We start from the raw sequence: 19376 nt of genomic DNA, 5'->3' as shown, positions 1-19376 counted from the left end.
AACGGTTGCTTCAACATGGCCGAGTTGCTGCAACGGTTGCCTGTTGTGTATGTAGCATTAGTATCAAACAAGTGACAGGGTTGCAGTATTGCGGTAGTATGGGGTAGCTGGAGCACACCTAGCATTTGCTTTCCATTCCTTTGAAGGGGCGATATACGCAAGGTATATTAAATAAGGTGTGATTGACAACTCAGTGCGGCTCTCTTTTAAGAGAATATAATATCAAAAAATATAAAAAAAACAATTTAAAATTACTAGCAATGAAGGCGAATTCATTCTATGTTGTTGCAATAGAGCAGCTGATTTTGCGATTTTGTATTTTGATTGTCAAAGTGGCCTGTTTCTTTGTTGCTGCTTTGTTTGTATCTTTACATTCCTCTGGAAATTTTGACAAAATTTACTCAAATGTGTAGATTAGTTTTGGTAACAAATGCAACCACACTTGGTCTTGCGAGAGCTTCACATTCCATTTTCCACTCTCGTATCCTGTCACTAACAACAAATGTTTATCAACAAAGGCCAAGAACAGTCTACATTACCGTAGGTTTCACCCCTGCAGACACCTGCTTGAGCCTGAGCCGCCTCCCAGGCACGTCAGGAGACACCTCCTAGACTACGCTGACGAAATCCAGGACAAAACTGACCGCAACCTACTGGACCGGACAGTATTTAGGCAGTAAACGACATTCACCGGGAGACCGTTACCACCTTCATGAACTCCCGTCCTGTGAATGCCGTAATCGGAGTCCAACCACCACCTATTGCAGACGAAGAGCTCCAGCTTCCCCGTAAGACTCGTGTAACACTGGCACAACTACGTTCTGGGTACTGTAGCAGGTTAAACTCCTACATATCCAGAATCGACCCCGACATACCAAACACATGTCCGGCATGTGAAGGTACCCCGCACGACACTAACCACCTCTTCACATGCCCCCTTAAACCGACTCATCTAACCCCCCTCTCCCTCTGGACCGAACCTGTCGAAACAGCATGTTTCCTGGGCCTACCCCTAGATGAGCTAGACGAAGACGAACGATGATGTGCCTACACTGACAGGGCTACCTATGCTGTTAAAACAACAACAACAGTCTACATTGTTGATCCAAACAATCTTAAAAATTAAAAGACAATAATGGAACTGGATTGGATATACTCTCCTTTCAATGAAACTCTCAAGGAAACCAGCGCAGAAAACGTCCCGACAAACTTAGATGCACATAATCCTAAATGAGAGCTGTTCCACCGCCACTTGAATCGAAATTATCGTTGGAGAGCCGTTGCCCGCCCTATGCTCCGCCTAGAAGCGATAATATGTGTGTATGCGGCCTCCGTAGCCGACTGCGTTGGTGCGTGAGTACCATTCAGAATTCAGAGAGAACGTAGGTTCAAATCTCGGTGAAACACCAAAATTAAAAAAAAAAAAAAAAAAAAAAAAAACATTTTTCTATTGGCGGTGAAAAAGTTCTTCCGTTCAGAGTCGGCTTAAAAACGTAGGTCCCTCCATTTGTGGAACAACATCAAGATGCACATCAAAAATAGGAGGAGGAGCTCGGGCAAACACCCAAAAAGGGTGTAAGCCCCAATTATACATATATATAAAGGGTTTTCCAATAAGAGGTGTTATTATGATATTCAAAGAAAAATGCTATTTTGTATTATAAATGATCGGACGTTTATTTTCATTATAAAGAAGATATGTCGTTAATAGTGAAAAATAACATCAGACAAATGATCACCACGATCACGCTTACAGGACAATATTCTTTTCATGAAATTTTCCATAACCGAATTGCAAAGTGGCTGCCCTATGTCCTCGATAGCCTCACGAATTCTACCTGTGAGATCTTGAATCGACCCTGGGCTGTTGGCGTAGACCTTCTCTTTCACGTGGTCATAAAGAAAAAAGTCACAAGGTGTTAAATCACAAGATCTCGGTGGCCAATTGTGATCACCTCTTCGAGAGACAACACGGTCCGGAAACATTTCCCCGTAAAAGATCAATGGTTTCGTTGCTTGTGTGGCACGTAACGCCGTCTTGTTTAAAATAAACGTTTACCAGATCAATACCATCCAATTCCGGCCATAAAAAATAGTTAATCATCTCTCCTGTTTGACACCTAGCACCTGTTATTGGAAAACCCTTTATATATATTTATATCTTTTTTTTACAGTAGTTCTTCAATTCTTAAAAATGTCATCTGAAAGTACATATATAAACATACAGTATTATTAGGGAATAAAAAAAAATTTAAAAAATTTGCCAGAACTAAGATAAGTTTAGTTAACGGTTTTTTTAATGCTTGTCATACCGTTACTTCACATTGTGATGTAAATAATTTTAAGGAGGGTGTATTTAGAAACTATACATCAAAACTACGATTATTCTATTTTTAATTAAATTTTCGTACATCTTATGTAAAATATTTCATTGTTAACAATTGTGAGGAATCGGGTTCCAGTCACCACATTTAATATCCATCTTCCTCCGGTCCATCTTCAGCGAAACGGCTCTCGAACCTACTGCGATACCTAGAAACCGACCTCACCGAAATTGAATTGGCCTCTAGAAGAAGCTGAAAGTAGCTATCCTTCTTTATTTGTAAATGTGTCCTAGTGCAAATTTTAATTCAATAACTGAAATCAAAAGAAATAAAAATACTTTCTGATACATTTTTCGTATTAATACATTTTTTATTTTATTGTATACCATTTATTTTTCGTAGAGTAAGGTTTATTATTAATTGCACAGTGCAGCACAATTTTCAACGTAATTCAAAAGATAGCAAAAGACTTTTGGCCTTCTTCAACGAGAAATCGTAAATCGTGGTAAGAGTACGCTGCACATTTCATGCGCAGAAAATTATACTTTTTTCAACTAAACACTGCTGCAATTATTATAAGTAATATTTAGTTTTTTTCATATAATTTTTTAATCGATATAGCGATTATTATTATTTATTCATTCTATATATTGTATGCATATCTTTTATTCATATTTTCCAGATCGACTTAACGATTGCTTGGTTTACTTTTATGTGTTCTTTTTTAATTATATATGTGTTACAGTAATATTTTTTTTTATACTTTTATATGCTTGTAAGTATCATATTTATTAAGAACTTTATGCTTTATTAAGATTTTGTTACAAACTATATTTATGTGTATTGTGTATGACTGTGTGACTGCCTTGCTTATTGTTTCCAGCAATAATTTTTTTTAATTGTCTTGTACATACATACACTTTAATTTATTGTGAAAATAAAAAAAAAAACATTTTAAAGTTTGGGAAATCAAAGTTATTGTGGAATACAAAACGGGTTTGTACTGTTTGAAAAGTGTTTACCTTTTTTAATTGTATCAACTTGAAAAGAAAATTTGCAAATTTGCTATAAGCGAACATAATATCATATTTTCTCTACAATACTTGCGTCCTCTTCACTTCCAATTTTGAGTAAATATATATTTTTTCTCTTTTCAACATAATTGTAGCCAGACGATTATTTATGCTTTGTTTTATATGTATCATAGTTACCATCCGAGATAGATTTTAAATGAACAAACTAATTCCAATAAAGTTATGCGCGATTATTGCGCATAAATCAAGTTTTGTGTACATACATATTTTCCGCATTAATTTAACCAAATGCTCGACTCTCAGCAAATTCGTGGCATTTATACATGTGAGATTGTATAACAAAGAAAATATATGTATGCATATGCACAGATCCATCGCTAACAAAGATCGGTTTGAAAATAGGAGCACATTTTTTTGGTACTAAACGAGAAGTAGGTTTCAGCTTCCCCTTTAGTTTTGTGTTCCGTCGCTAGCTACAGCAGAAGTACACAGAAAAAAGCTATCATTGGAAATATCAAACATTTCAAAAAAAAAAAATACTCCCTGCTATGGAATGCATTGAGGCCGATTTTTGAGTGTAAATTCAAATGTACCTTCCAACTAAACTAAGTTTAAAGGTACATTTAAGCAGGCTTATACCTTCATACATATATACGTATACATATGCACAAATGTAGTTTAAAACTTCACCTCAGTTATACTTGCACTGAAAATCTGGTCCATAAGGAATTTTTAAAACTCATAAGATTGTATCGTTTAAAATTATTTACTTAAATTATGTTGTTGTAGCGCACTTTTCGAAGTGAAATAAGCATAATAAATATTTTCAAAAAATAGAAAAAATTTACATAATAGCTGAACTGTCAGACAATATTTTTCTTTTCACATAAATTTTAATAGCAATTTTTTTTTTGTTTGTTTGTTTGGCTGTGCGTAAATTTACTGCTCTCAATGAATACCCATAACATTTTTTGATTATTGTTTTATTTGATTTTATTTATTTATTTTTAGATAAAAAAAAGAATATGTGATTAATTCGATCTATTGTTATATAAACAAAACGTAAATTGTGTCTTTATAAAACGTATTACCATTCCAGTACCAGTACCAAAAGTAGAATACCTTATTCGCAAAACATACAACGTGTGTGTGTAAATCAGTATTCAGTTCATTATATATATACGTTTGTATGTATGTATATGTTGATGCATGCGTTTTTATGCTTTTCGTGATTTTCTCTTGTATTAGCCATTGTCAATTAATTGTCCTTTTTTAATGTTAATTTTTCCATTTTAATGCCGTTATAGTATTATACTTTTAGCTACTAATTTGCAAATTGAGCTCAAAATATTTAATAAATAGGCTTTTATTTAACACATACAATTTCTGATTATTTTTTATGTTTGTTAATTTTTTTTATTCATTTATTTGTTTTTGTTTTTTTCTTCTATTTATTTTGAAAAATTCTTTGAAAGTAATTCTGTTTGCATGTTTCATGTCATCTTTGATTATTTCCCCTCTAGATTCGCCTCTTTCGTTAAACCATTCTAGTATTAAATTTTTTTAATGTTTTCCATATTTTTTTCTTTCTATTAGTTTCATTAAGAATATAAATATATAAATATCATTTTTTAAGAGAGCTTATTTTATAAATATGCGTCTTATACATAATCCCGCAGGCATCCGTGTATGCATGTGTCTGTATGTAAATACAATTTATGTATGTAAGTAAGTGGGTTTGATTTTACGTAGTATTTTAATCTTTCTACTTGTTGCAACTTCGTTCACACTTTCCCTATTTCGTTGATTTGCACATAGAAATCTATTTTTACTTGATATTAAATTGCTGATCAAGACTGATATTTCATTTGTTCGATCACTGGTGAATCATCTGTTACATATGTATATATGTATGCATGTGTGTATGTTTGTTAGCAGCTCTGTAAATGAATGCGCCTATATGTATACTTGTATGCATTTGGTCACATCTGCATGCAAACGAATGCAACCACCAACGTTTTAATTGTAAATCTATTAATTTAGTTGTTATTAGTAACAATCTTCTGTTACGTTTCAAACGCAATTTTTTCATTCCATCACTGCCCCCTTATAGCTCCTAGAGATTTAGAAGAGCTGCACTGGTACAAATGGTGGCAATTCACGAATATGCAATGATGGATTTGTTGGTCTGCAAGCAAACAAATAAATAATTTTATTAAAGCAATTAAAAGCGATATTGCTATAGGGTTTGTTGTTGTTGTAGCAGCATAAACATTCCCCATACTTACATACGGGGAATGGTGCTGGAGTGACAGTCCTTGGCCGGATATAAATCCGGGTCGTTTCGGTTACGTAGAACCGACTGTCGTGGAAAAGCTATAGGGTTTGTGTGGTAATGTGCTAGTGTACATTTATACATATATACATATGTATGTATATTCTGTCTGTCAAAAACCCTACCCATAAATACTAAAACTTATAGTACCTTACAAAAAACATGTTGGTTGCTGACATAGCCGGAGCAGCGATTTTACTACTGTTGTTGGCAATAGCCGATGATTGCTGCTGTTGCTGTTTATGTTGTGGCTGTGATTGCGACTCCTGTGATGTAGCGCTTACTGATGTTGATGCGCCATTGATATGAAGTGGTGTGTGTGGTATGGCTGCAGAGTATGTTTGCTGTTGTTTTTGTAGATGATTGTTGGACATATTGGGTGCGACGTTAGTTAGGTTAAGATTAAGATTGTTATTATTATTGTTGTTGTTGTTATGAGCGTAAGAGTGTGATTGATGTGGTGGCGGTGGGAGGGTTTGTTGATGCCGCTGTTGTGGCGGAGTTTGCGGCAGCGTATTCGCTGCCAGCTGTTGTTTTTGATGTTGGTGTGATAACAGGTGAGCGTTATTATTTTTCGAATTCGAATTCGAATTCAATTGCTGTTGCATTGTCATCGCTAAGCCAGATACAGAATTTAAAAGTTTTCCAACATGATTACTACGACCTCCCCCGCCAGCACCCAGACCGTTCGAGGTTTGGTTGTGTACTGAGTTAGAGTTTTGTTGATTGTTATTTATTAGGGATTGTGAGGGTAGGGCGGTGGATTTGTTGTTGTTGTTGCTGCTGTAATAATTGTTGCTACTATTACTAATGCTTTGATTAACTTTGGCGGTTGGGGAGGTGTTGGTGGTAATTGATGTGGCTGTGGTAATGTGCGACGCAACAATACTTGCATTTGTGTGTGACCTGGCGAACGTATTTCACCTGTTAACGTGGCTTCGATTATGATTCGGATTTATGCCAGTGTTGTGATTTGTATGCATTCCGGAGGCGCCACCTGAAATAATTTAAGATACATATATGAAAAACTTAAAAATCGAAAACAATTTAATCATAAATCCAAATGCAATATTTTATTACAGTACTATCTCGATAGTCCGGACACCCTTAATGTTAGGGGTCGTCCGGATTATGGGGGTGCCCGGATTATAGATGATTTTGATATATGTAGATATATGTATGATATAAATAGTTTTATTAAATACAGTACAATAATACTTACATAATAATATGTATATCTGTACATAATCAAACATTTTTTTTATTTAGTATGTACTATTTCAAAAAAATTATTAATTTTGGTCTGCTGCGAGTTCGCCAGCAACATTTTATCTGCAGTTTCTTTAAATCGTCTTAAAACTAAAATATCCATAGTCGAAGCGTCAATTTGTTCTGCCCATTGTATAGCCTTGGAAAAAATATTTTTTGCTTCACCGCTACTTATAGTATTTACCGCTTCAACTATGGTGCAATCAGAATCAGCTTCTTCTATATTATTATTTTCCACAACAGACGGTACAATTTCCTGATCAGAAAAATCGTAGTCGAATTCATCTATTCCTTTCGCCCAATTATTTATGAATGCAATGTCATTCTGTGAGTCTGGATTAATTGATGCGATGATAGTTTGAATTTCATTCAAATCTGGATTATTGACTGTAAGTTGAGCCAGAGGTATCGAATCTTCCTCGGTCCATTCCTCGCTGTGACTCCCCAACAACTCCTTCCAACTGTGTACAATATTTTGTTGTGATATACCTAACCACGCATTGTTTAAAAATGTAACAGCATTTCGCAGCGTAAAGTTTTTTAATGCAATTCCAAGATCTGTATTGTCCGTAATGAGATGATTTAAAAGCTGTTTTCGGTAAGTGACTTTTATATTTTGAATTAAATCTTGATCTAACGGCTGTATGACTGCTGTGCAATTAGGTTGAAGAAACACAATTCGGAAATTCGGATCCGTTCCAAGATCTTCCGAACCTACGTGGCATGGCGCATTGTCACCTAGTAAAATAGCCTTTAACGGTCTATTGGTATAAAATGTTTCCTGTACCATTCTGTAAATAAATATGTCGACATCCAACCTTTTTACTTGCATTATAAATTACAGGCAGATCAAAATTTTTAAATGATCGTGGATTAACTGATTTGCCTATTACCAACAATGGTAACTTATGTGTGCCAGATGCGGATTTTTCGTGCGAGTGCACCATTGTTGTTGTAGGAATAACTTTCCAAAAAGCTGCAGATTGATCTGCATTATAAATCTGCTCATTGTCTAGCTCCATTTCTTCAATGATATTTTTAAGTTTCTGCCTAAACGGTTCTACTGCAGGGACATCACTGCTAACTTTTTCACCAAAAATTTTTAATTTTCTTATGCCATGTCGTGCTTTAAACTTCCAACCTAGACTTGCTGTAAAATCGTTTTTGCCAGTTATTTGATTGTAGAAATATTTTGCTTTGGTTTGAGTCATTTCGGTTGATATAGGAATATGCTGGTGCCTCTGTTGGATAAACCAAGTCAGTAAGGCCTCCTCCATATCAGCATGTTCTCCAAGCTTCATAGTCTGCCTTTTTTCTGAAAAGTGTCACTAAGTTAATTAATTGTAAACTAAATTTAATTAAATGTTCACTAACCAGGTTTCTGTTCACATTTAGTCGCGAATTTTCTAATGGCATCACGTTTCTTTTTTATGTCAAAAACAGTAGATTTGTTGACACCAAATTCTGTTTCAAACCATCTTAATGATTTTCCTTTATCAAGGAGATCTAAAATTTCACATTTTTTCTGAAGAGTAAGGATTTTATGAGCCCTTTTATTAAATTTTCCACTGCTCATAATAATAATGTCCACTCAATTCAGTTTGTCACTAAAGAATAAACACAACGCGTGATTTATGCTGTTGCATTCCGTATACATATATTGTTGTTAAAGTACCGCTATTTTACGAAAAACTCACAAAGCAAACTAAAAATTAAAATACATATGTATGTACATATTGCGAAGCAAATTTGAAAAATGTCCGGATTATAGAGTAAAAAATGTTAAACTGTCCGAATTATAGCAGTTGTCCGGATTATAGATGTGACCGGACTACCGCGTGTCCGGAATATCGAGATAGTACTGTATTTAATTCAATATTCGATTTCATTTGCACTCTTCTAATAAAAGCATTTGCATGTAACGCACCTCCAAAATTCGACGAATTGGGATAATAGTCTCGCCTATTGTAGTCGGTTTCATATTCGGTTACATCATACGGTCCACGCGGTGCCATATTTGATGTGCCTATACCGGCGTTGCTTGGCAAATGTCCAGCATGTGCATGTGTAGTTTGTCCATGTCCATATGGGTAAGCATCGTAAGAGGTCTGTTCATATGTGATTGGATCCTCATAGCCACGTCTACAGAAATGCGTGCACGCAATGCTACTAATTAGTAAAGGGTCACACACATCTGTATATTAGAAAACCTACCCATAAGTTTCCTCCATGGCAGTTCGTGCCTTCTCTAAAATGGAGAGTACCTTTTGTTTTGGTGCAACGGAATTCTTACTGAACGGCAAATTTTGCGAAGATTGGGGAGTCCTGTAAATAGTCGTAAATGCATTTAATGCATTAATGCAGTTTTGTGTGGTCAACAATTGCTTTAACTCACCTATACCCATGGTGTTGTGCACTTTTACCCATGCCCATATTACTGCCTCCTGCTGCAGCTGCTATCGAACCGCCACCCAACACGCCTCCACCACCAACTACACCACTACCACCTCCCCCTGGTCCTCCAGCACCGCTTAGATTACTACTAGATTGCTGATGTGAAATTTTCTTATAAGCCGATTTGGTCACATCATCAGAAATGCCAGTATTGTCCATTAACTCCCGTAGCTGCTCTTGCCGTATAACATCATTACTATCAGGTATTAAGTACTTGCGTAACTCAGCCATTGCGTAGGCGATACGTGCATAAGCTTCTGCCGGTGGAGCAATTGTAGAGATTTCAACATGCAAATCACTGTTCAAATGTGCATATTTCGGGTCTGTCGATGAACGCAGTTCTTCTTCCTTCGCTCGATCGCGCATTGAATTGCGGCCTAGCACCGTCATTTTACAAAGTGTCTCTTCTTGCAAACGGCGCAGTGAATTTCCTTTTGGTCCCAACAATTTCCCAACGAAATTAAACTGCAAAAAAATTAAAATGTTAAAAAAAAAATGTTATATTATAAGAGTCGAACAAATTACCTTTGGATGCTCCCTAATCGGTACTAACACTTTTTGAGAGACACGCAATGGTTTTTCTCTATAAATATCCGCATATTTTTGTTCCCGCGGCGGTATACGGCCAATAGTTTGCACCTTCTCAATTTCTGGAAGCGTAAATTAGCGCTTGAGTTATAGAAGCTTATTAACTTTACTTACAATATAAATTCAATATTTACTATTTTTGTCTTGACGACTCAATTTGATGACGTACATATGTCTATGTAGTTATCACTAGATATTTTCGAGGAGCAACGAACTTTATTTAAACACAATATTCAAATTCGCTTGTAACTTTTATGAAATATGCAAATATATGACAAAAAATTATAACAAAAAAATGTCATTTTATAAATGCACACATATCGGTAATTTCCTGCAAGAGCTTAATAAATACCAGTTTTTAGTTAGGGTGCAGAAATTACCACAAGCTCTTCCTTAACATTCTTGGTGACATCAACTAACAGTACGTCAGAATGTTAGATAAAAATAGGCTCTTACTTTTACTTAGGGGATAGACAGATTTTTTAAGAGATTTGCACTTCTACCTCATGGCCTTTTGTGCTTTCTACTCATCACAGTACCTCATCCAGACCCAATTTTGATATTAAGCTCAGGATAGAGCTGAGATACTACTTAGAGGATAGAAATTTGAAAACTTTGGTTCAATATTTTTTTTTTTGTTTTTGACATTTGTTATTTGGAAGTTTTTTTTTAATTTTTCGCTTTTTGTTGTTGTTGTAGCAGCATAAACATTCCCCATACTTACATACGGTGGATGCTGCTGGAGTGACAGTCCTTGGCCGGATATAAATCCGGGTCGTTTCGGTAACGTAGAACCGACTGTCGCCTTTTCTTCTTGACTGCTTTAAAAATCCTACTTAAATTGAAGTATTGTAAAGGCACTAAAATTAATCAAATAATATTGCGCAGAAAAGCAAAACAGCTTGGCACGGATTTCTTGCCCCTTGTTTGTGCAATTTTTTTCAACAGGTTAAGTATATTTTAAATAGAACTATTTATCGTTGTAGCCGAAGTAAGGAACAGAAGAAATAAATTAATTATAGAAAAATGTGCATAGGAATTTCCTATCTGCGATCATTCTGAATAGGTTCTTAACAGTTCTTTAATTTATGGAATCATTAACTGCACCTTTAAAAAAAATTGATTTATGTACTTAGTGTCATCAAAGAGCATACAAAATAATTCAATATTTCTAAATTTTTGTTCATAAAAACGATGCTACCATTAAGACTCACCAAAGTCCAGTAACTTTTCGGCAATTGGAAACTTTCTATCCATTCGATTTTTCTCCGCCATACAATCACGAATGTATTCGTTTGCTTTATCGTTTAACTGACCAACATCGCCGCCTCCGCCACCAACCATTCCCATACCGCCTCCAACGCCGACACCGCCACCTCCAACAACAACACCGCCTACATGATGATGCAGATCATGATTTGAGCTATCACCATTATGAGGGTCCACTCCTGTAACGCAACCGCCTTTCCGTTGCTTACCATAGTCATCATCCTCATTGTATGCTGCGTAGTCACCGTTGCCGTCGTAGACGTCAGTCATCTTGCAACCGGACAACAACAAACGTTCGCGCCGCACACACAGCAACGTGTGAAAAGCAGCCCCAAAAGCAGTTATCAATTCACAAAACTGTAATAAACGGAACAGCAACTACGACACAATCAGCCAAGTGAAGGGGAAACCTAATACGAAAGTAAATCTGGAAAATTCACAAATAGAACATATATTAAGAATTAACTGTATTAAGTTGTAATTGCGCTGAATTATATATACATATATATAATACGTACAAAGGTGCGTACAATGTGTACAAAAAAAATATATTGAGAATGTTTTTTGTTTTCCTGTTTCCGGCGTCTGCATTTCTTTAATATTCACTGTATTAGATAAATCGAAATTTTAGTTGTTTTACTACGTCATTCAGTATTTTATGCATTTTTTCCTAAAGTGTCCATCACTTTCACCTTCGGTATATAGAAAAAAGTAAGCTGTATTTTGCAGTAGCCTATAAATCTTCTCAACTATGCATGCACTTGGCGACGAGTAGCGATACAAATAACCGGACCGTTAAATCGATTGAATTTTTTCGGATTGCTGCATATATTTAATATAATGACTATAGAATATTTTATATTTAAAGATACTTTTACTTAAAACTTCTATGCCAAATAAAACGTTATGCTGCCTTACATTAATATTTATGTTATATTTTAATTAATATATATAATATAATATAAAAAAAGATACCGACTACCCACTACCACTAACATCGTCACTTTCTCACAACACTACCATTCACAAATATTTTTCCTATGCATGCAACTGCAGACATCAGCAAGATGCAATGCAATTTTGCCCCAACTCATTATTTACAAATTTCTCGAGTAATTCATAAAATCGTTGTTGCACTTTAATTTATTTACTACATACACTCAACACTCACTAAATAAGGATTTTTCACAGCGTTGATTACCTTTAACAAAAAATAATAACTTTTAATTGTCGGAAAATGCAACGTCCCACGACTTTTCCGATCAACGCTTCGATTTTTCCAACAATGACCAAACTGATGAATGTATTCAAAATTCGCAAGAAGGACTACAAATATTGGTGAGTTTTTTGTGGATCATTACCAAACTTCATTGTGAATGATACTAAAGTCCACAAAAGGGTTCCACACGCGAGATGTGTTCGAATATATATGCGATTATAAATTTGTAATTGACAAAATTTCTATATTTAAATAATTTAAAATTGAAATAAGTTGAACTACCTTTTCCTATTTGAACGAAATTTGTGCTCATGGAATTAATGAAACATGAATTTAATTTAAGATTAATGCAAGCATATACAGGGGACATACGGTGTTTGATGACAAAATTTAATATGACTTCACGAATTTTTTGCTCAACATCAACTTATATATAATTGGTGCTTACATCCTTTTTTTGGCTGTTTGGTCGAGCTCGTCCTCCTATTTGTGGTGTGCGTCTTGATGTTGTTTCACAAATGGAAGGACATACACTTTCAAGCCGACTCCGAACGGCAGATATTTTTTTATGAGGAGCTTTTTCATGGCAGAAATACACTCAGAGATTTGCCATTGCCTGCCAAAGGGCGACCGCTATTAGAACACATTTTTTCTTCATTTTGGTCTTTCACCGAGAGTCGAACTTACGTTCACTCTAAACTCCGAATGATAGTCACGCATCAACCTATTCAGCTACGGCAGCCGCCTTAATTTTAACTTTTATATATATGTATACTAGCAAACCCGGCCCCCTTCGCTGGGCACACTAAAATAGAATAGATATGGTTTAGAACAGAAAATATATGGTTTTCATATTATTTATTTCTTTATTCTTTATTCAAGCGCTTTGGCATAAACAATATTTTTTGTTTTTCTATTTGTTTTTGAGTAAATATAAAATATAAATTGAAAATCAGGAAAAAAGAAGATTGTTTTTAAATTTCAAATCAACGCATATGAATAAATAATCGTCTTTTTTCCTGATCATCCATGAATTTTTCGTTTCAATTTATATGTTTTATTAAGCATTGGAGCTTTTTTAACCATTATCCATTTATATTTAAAAAAAAAAAAAACCAAAAAAATTGTTTTTTCCACGAACACAATTTCATTCGGATTTCACATTAAATTCTCAAATTTCCTAAGAAATTATTCACTGTTCCAAAATCCACTCCAAAAAAATTCACAAACAATTTTTACATGTTGCACTTACGTTTTTTCCTTATGGCATCCAAATCAGAAAGAAATATTGACACATTGTAACTCACACTGTCAATTTGACAGTTCAGTTCCGCCCCAAGCGTTAAAAAAGTAAGCGACATTATGGCTGGTTCAAAAGAACGCTGTACCCGTTGCCAGTGCTCCGAATTACAACCAAACTTTACGAAACCCATTTTCAATAGTTACTTAACAATGTGTGTAAGTTTGGTTTAATTCGGTGCAAAGACACGTCGGGTCCACGTTTTGGCATATATTTCGAGACCCTAGTCATCAATAGGTATGAAAATTACCCCGTATTAAAGCACTTATCAACAGCTTTCATTTGATATCCATATTGTACAAACACATTCTAGGGTCCACGTTTTGGTCTCTATCTCGAGACCCTAGTTACGGAGCGGATGAAAATACTCTGCACTAAAGCATTCACCAACAGCTTCCATTTGATACCCATATTGTACATATACATCCGAAGGTTGCCCGGGTCCACGTTTTGACCTATATCTCGAGCCCTATCCACCAATAGGTATAAAAACTATACGGAAACCATCTTCAATACCTTCTTAACAATGTGTGTAAGTTTGGTTTAATTCGGTGCAGACACGGCCGGTTAGCGAACACACACAAAAAGTTGACTTTATTTTATACATAAGATTTTTTTCAGTTTGTGTCCGAAAAATCCAAATATCTTACGGAACCCTATTTTTTTCCAAAATAAAATGTAATCCATGTTACTCTTGGATAATGTAGTTTTCGAATGGTGAAAGAATTTTTAAAATCGGTCCAGTAGTTTTTGAGCCTATTCGTTACAAACAAACAAACAAACAAAGTTTTCCTCTTTATAATATTAGTATAGATAAAATCACTAGCATTTCCCAGTGGGCTTCGTACCACCATACATAAAATGTTTTTTTTATATCGCAAGAAATTTTTCATATTAAGTTTTCTTTATAGAACTCGTAAAATGTTTAAACAGTTGATTAAAGATGTCACAATAGCCTTTTCTGTACTTTTTTAAAATTTGATTGTGGTGGTTACCTATATACAGGTAAGGTGAAAGAGCCGATAAAAACTTGTAATTAAACTTTGATTCTTTAATTTCCATTTCAATTTTTTACGCTAAATAAATTATGCTAAAATATATAAATAAAGTTAAAAATGTTTTTCCAGTTCCTTGAATGATCCAGTTTTTATTATATTTTCGTCCAAAATTAATAGGGATAAACGCTAAAAAAAACACTTTTTTCATGAATTTATTGTAGCGAAACGGTTCAAGTCAGTTTATTAAAAGTTGTTGCATATTATAAAGTAACATTTCAAGAATATTTGATAAAATTTTCATGTAAAAATATTGCAAAATGAGCGAATGAGAGCACATTTACGTAGACGTCTTTTCAAAAATACATTTTGCAGTAGTCAGCATATCTCAGCGTAGAATCATCTGAAATCAAAAAATCGAATAATTTAGTTAAAGTATGAGTTAAACTTCCCCCCAACTGTTATTTTGACGATTTATTTTCATTTTCAGCCATTTGGTAGTCGTTTGAAGTAAAAAGTGATTTTTGACGAAAAAATGCCGCAATTTTGTAGGTGTAAAACCACCTTAATATATAAAAAATGGCGAAAAAAAACGTTGGGAGGAGGTTTTTTATATGTAAAATATGTGTGCAAAATTTCAAAAGGATCGGTTGAGTAGTTTTCAAATGCCAATGACTACGCACTTAAAAAAAAAAGGTTCGAGAAAACCGCGTTTAAAGTTTGTAACGGACTACGCGCGCAACTGCTGCGTCTCGGCAGATGTTTGAGGCGGCTCGGCTTTATGCTTTATAACTTAAAAAGTTTTGCTCGGATTGACTTAAAATTTTAACACGGTATTTTTGAAATGTTTTACTACAATAACATGCAAAAAAAAAAAAATCGATTTTTATCCCTTACAGTTCGCGGCGAACTTTATGAAAGAATGAACGGACGCACTTAAGACAATTAGAGATTTCTAAATCGGTGTGATTTGTATATATAGCGACAATAACCGCACACCTCTTCATTTCTTCAGTTAAGTCGAAGTCCCGCATATCTGAAAAATAGCAAAACGAAAAATAATGGTTTCGGGGAGTTACAGCCACATATATGCATGTCGCATCCGTACGCATCCCGTATAGACATAATGACATAATTAACGCTTGCTCCCTTTTTGGATGTTTAACCAAGCTCCTCCTCCTATTGCGACGTGCGTCTTAATGACGCCAGATGGTTTTTTCTGACATAGAAGTTCATCATCAACAATTTTTCTCTATGTACCTCGGTCCATCATCTTCGTCCTCTTCGCTTTTTAGCATACATATGTATATGCATCTTAAACTTTTCGAGGTGTTCTTTCATCTGGCAGTTTACAAACGTATCCCAGCCATCGAAAGCGCTGCGATTTAACAAACCACACGACATTTTCACCTTGTAGGAACTCTTCTAGGTCGTTATTATATCTGAAGCTATAGATATGCATTTTCTTCTCGTACTGGAACTAGTATTATTTTTTCCAATATGCTTAATTGTGTAATTGTATCTACTTGCAGTGTCCACGTTTCAGATCCATATGGTTTCCACTGGTCGAATCGGTGTTTTATATACATATGTATTATTTTGATTTTCGGTCTTTTAAAGAAGAGCTTGCTTTTTAACAGTTTAACGTAGGCAAAATATGCTCTGTTTGCAGCCTGCACGATATTGATATCCAATCGTTGTATCATCCGTTCTACGGAGAAACAATTCTAGATATTTAATTTGGTCCACGTGTTAAGTCTTGCGAAGTACTTTGCTTTGCTTTCATTGATCTTTGATACAAAGAATTTCGCTTTTATTTGGAGTGCTTGGAATACTTCTTTTAGAATATTTATAGTTCTCGCGAGGATGACCAGGTCATCAGCAAAGCCACATATTTGGTAAATTTTGGTGAATATAGTCTATGATGGATCAACAATTTTAATTACATAGTCTAGATCAGATTGGAAAGATACTTAGACAACGTGTCTCCCTGAAGCCGCAATGCGAGTACAAAATTCATTAAAATGTTTAGATTTACGAAACTCTGATATTTTAACTTTTACAAACACTGCTTCGGGAAGGCGCTAGAGAAATATTTGAGTAATTCCACTAGACATGGTTGCTTTCTACCTTCCCTAAACTAACGAACTTGAATCGTCGCATAAAATTGCACAATTTGTGTAAACCACTTCTCATATAAATTTTGGCAGCTATTTGCAACCGCATTGTTTACGAGAGGTTTGAGCGTTAAAATGAATGCCCCAATTCATTTACTTTTTGAAGTGAAAACTTCTTTAGAATCGTTGGGAGTGATTTGGGAAAAAGTGAAACGAAAAAAGCGACCTTCTTGGCTACGAAGCGTTATATTATATGTTGATATAAACGTAGCGACGAACTAAATAAAAATAACTTTTATTTTTTCTTGTGATTCGAACCAAGGATTTTGGATCGGAAGCTTACATTGCTAGTCGCTCGGCTACCGCGTCATGCTGTAGGTGCTGGCCTAAAAGTTATTTAGTTACGAAGCGTTATATTATATGTTGATATAAACGTAGCGACGAACTAAATAACTTTTAGGCCAGCGCCGACAGCATGGCGCGGTAGCCGAGCGACTAGCAATGTGAACTTCCGATCCAAAATCCTTGGTTCGAATCACAAGAAAAAAATTTTTTTTAAACAGATATTTTATTTTATTTTATGATATGTTTATGAGGAGCTTTTTTTCATGGCAGAAATACACTCGGTGTTTTGCCATTGCCTGCTGAGGGGTGAGCGCTATTAGAAAAATAGTTTTCCTTAATTTTGGTGTTTTCACCGAGATTCGAACTGACGTTCTCTCTGTGAATTCTGAATAGTAGTCACGCACCAACTTTGTTTAATTTTACTGATGCAAAAATGAGGAAAAATATTTGAATAAAGTTTGCTTACTGTTTATACATTTTCCAAAGGTGACGGAGAACCAAAAAAAAAGTCGATTTTCAAACAAATACGAGTGCATATGTGTAATTGTGTTAGAGTTTCGGTCACGCCCCAGCAAAACCTGCGTGCATATGTGTTTGTAACATTCAAAAAAATGTAATTGTGTTAGAGTTTCGGTCACGCAGGTTTTGCTGGGGACGCTCATAATAGCAACCGCGTGTGTATTTTTATATTCGTAAATATTTTCATTTTTAAATATTTACCGCAATTATGCCGAAAAACAATGCAGAAAAGTGTCGTGAATATCGACAGAAAAAAAAATCAATAAATAGCATCACGGACTTCATTCACGAAAATTTAATAAAGTATACACCAGAAGTATCGCGGATACTTAGAAAAGATTACGATAAAGTTCCAATGATTTTAAGTGGCGATTTTAACGTAAATTTTGCATTAGACACAGCGGTTCCTTCAATTGACTTTCTCAATACAACATTCAATTTAAAAATGTGTAACAATCGCACTGAACCGACAACACGATCAAAAACAACCATTGACGCGGTATTTCAAAGATATGTTGACAACATCGAAACCAAAGCATTTGTATCATATTTTAGCTATCATAAGCCACTCGTATCATTTGTTGAAATTGAAAACATAGAGGATGAATAATAATAAAATGAAGAAAATAAAATATGAACTTTATAGCAATATTATAATGAACCTATAATTATCCCGCCCCTAATGCTTCTTTCGTCTCATTCTCTCTCAGTTTGTCTTACGGAAGGTTTCACTTCTATCCCGTCTAACCGTTAGACTGGTATTTTTTTTTTTATTTATTTAACAAACGCCAATCGGCAATATACATACAAATAAAAAGAGGGTACAGAAACAGAACTTATAGAGGGCTGGTATGTAATACAATGATAAAGAAAATGGGCCGGACGGTTCTTGAGAAAAAAATCTATAGGATGATATTTTTGGCATTTCGCAGAAAAGTATCGTAGGTTCCACCATAGAAGTCGAGAACACCATGAAGTGAGTTGACACTGATGGCTATTCTATTGCACGGGCCGTGATAGACGTAGCTTTTGTAAGTAGCGACTGTTTTCAGTAGACGGCTATTCCTAAGTGTGAGACCAGCCGGGGCAAGCTCGAAGGAGCTGCGTACTTCCGGGGCATCAATAATACCATTTACCACTTTATAGAAGAACGCCAGATCAGTTATGCGACGGCGAGCCCGCAGACTGTTGATGTTGTACCGAATGTAGATATCTTCTGTAGCTGAAGCGGTTGATGATGAATGTCGGAAGGCTAAGGTCTTGCAGAGCTTACGCTGCACTCTTTCAAGTCTAGTAATGCCTGCTTCAGTGTATGGAGACCAGATTATGGATCCGTACTCCAGTATTGGAAGAACTTGAGTTTTGAAAAGACGAATCAGGGAGTAGGGATTCTTGAAGTCCTTGCTATTCCTAGTTATAAAACCGAGTATCTTGAAAGCTCTCTGAGTTATTCCGTCTATATGCTTGTGGAAAGTTAGTTTTGTGTCAATCGTGACACCGAGGTCTTTGATGTCATCCACCTCCCTTATTTTATCACCATTGAGTGTGTACACTGCAGGTAAGGGAGTGCGCGATCTCGAGAAGCACATCACAGCACACTTTTTAAAG

The 19376-nt window shown here is 35.3% G+C and overlaps 1 protein-coding gene across 5 annotated transcripts; it reads right to left on the bottom strand.

Moving 5' to 3' along the window:
- Nucleotides 1-2669: 2669 nt before the first annotated feature.
- Nucleotides 2670-12592, bottom strand: LOC129243861 (KH domain-containing, RNA-binding, signal transduction-associated protein 3). Of its 5 annotated transcripts, none has more exons than XM_054881243.1 (8): nt 12475-12592; nt 11219-11700; nt 9942-10066; nt 9358-9881; nt 9177-9287; nt 8890-9104; nt 6618-6690; nt 2670-5546 (listed from the first exon to the last, which is right to left on the bottom strand). In XM_054881243.1, the coding sequence occupies exons 2-8, from the start codon at nt 11541-11543 to the stop codon at nt 5483-5485; spliced, it is 1437 nt and encodes a 478-aa protein (XP_054737218.1). In that variant the 5' UTR covers nt 11544-11700; nt 12475-12592; the 3' UTR covers nt 2670-5482. The 5 variants fall into 5 exon arrangements, with proteins under 5 accessions (XP_054737218.1, XP_054737220.1, XP_054737219.1 ...); XM_054881245.1 differs by having other exon boundaries at nt 12445-12588; XM_054881244.1 differs by lacking the exon at nt 12475-12592 and adding an exon at nt 11792-11970.
- Nucleotides 12593-19376: the final 6784 nt, after the last annotated feature.

This window comes from Anastrepha obliqua, chromosome 4 (genome assembly GCF_027943255.1).
Source record: "Anastrepha obliqua isolate idAnaObli1 chromosome 4, idAnaObli1_1.0, whole genome shotgun sequence".
NCBI classification, from domain to species: domain Eukaryota; kingdom Metazoa; phylum Arthropoda; class Insecta; order Diptera; family Tephritidae; genus Anastrepha; species Anastrepha obliqua.
The sequence above is the reverse complement of the archived record's forward strand: the minus strand, read 5'-3'. Positions and strand labels throughout refer to the sequence as shown.

What these genes read in the sequence shown, in the direction of transcription:
- LOC129243861 (XM_054881243.1), bottom strand. Translation starts at nt 11,543, where the DNA reads ATGACTGACGTCTACGACGGCAACGGTGACTACGCAGCATACAATGAG. An exon ending in CGATTAGGGAGCATCCAAAG is followed by an intron (nt 9,882 to 9,941) that starts GTAATTTGTTCG and finishes ATTTTTTTGCAG; the next exon opens with TTTAATTTCGTTGGGAAATT. An exon ending in CAATTCGTCGAATTTTGGAG is followed by an intron (nt 6,691 to 8,889) that starts GTGCGTTACATG and finishes AAATTATTTCAG; the next exon opens with GTGGCGCCTCCGGAATGCAT.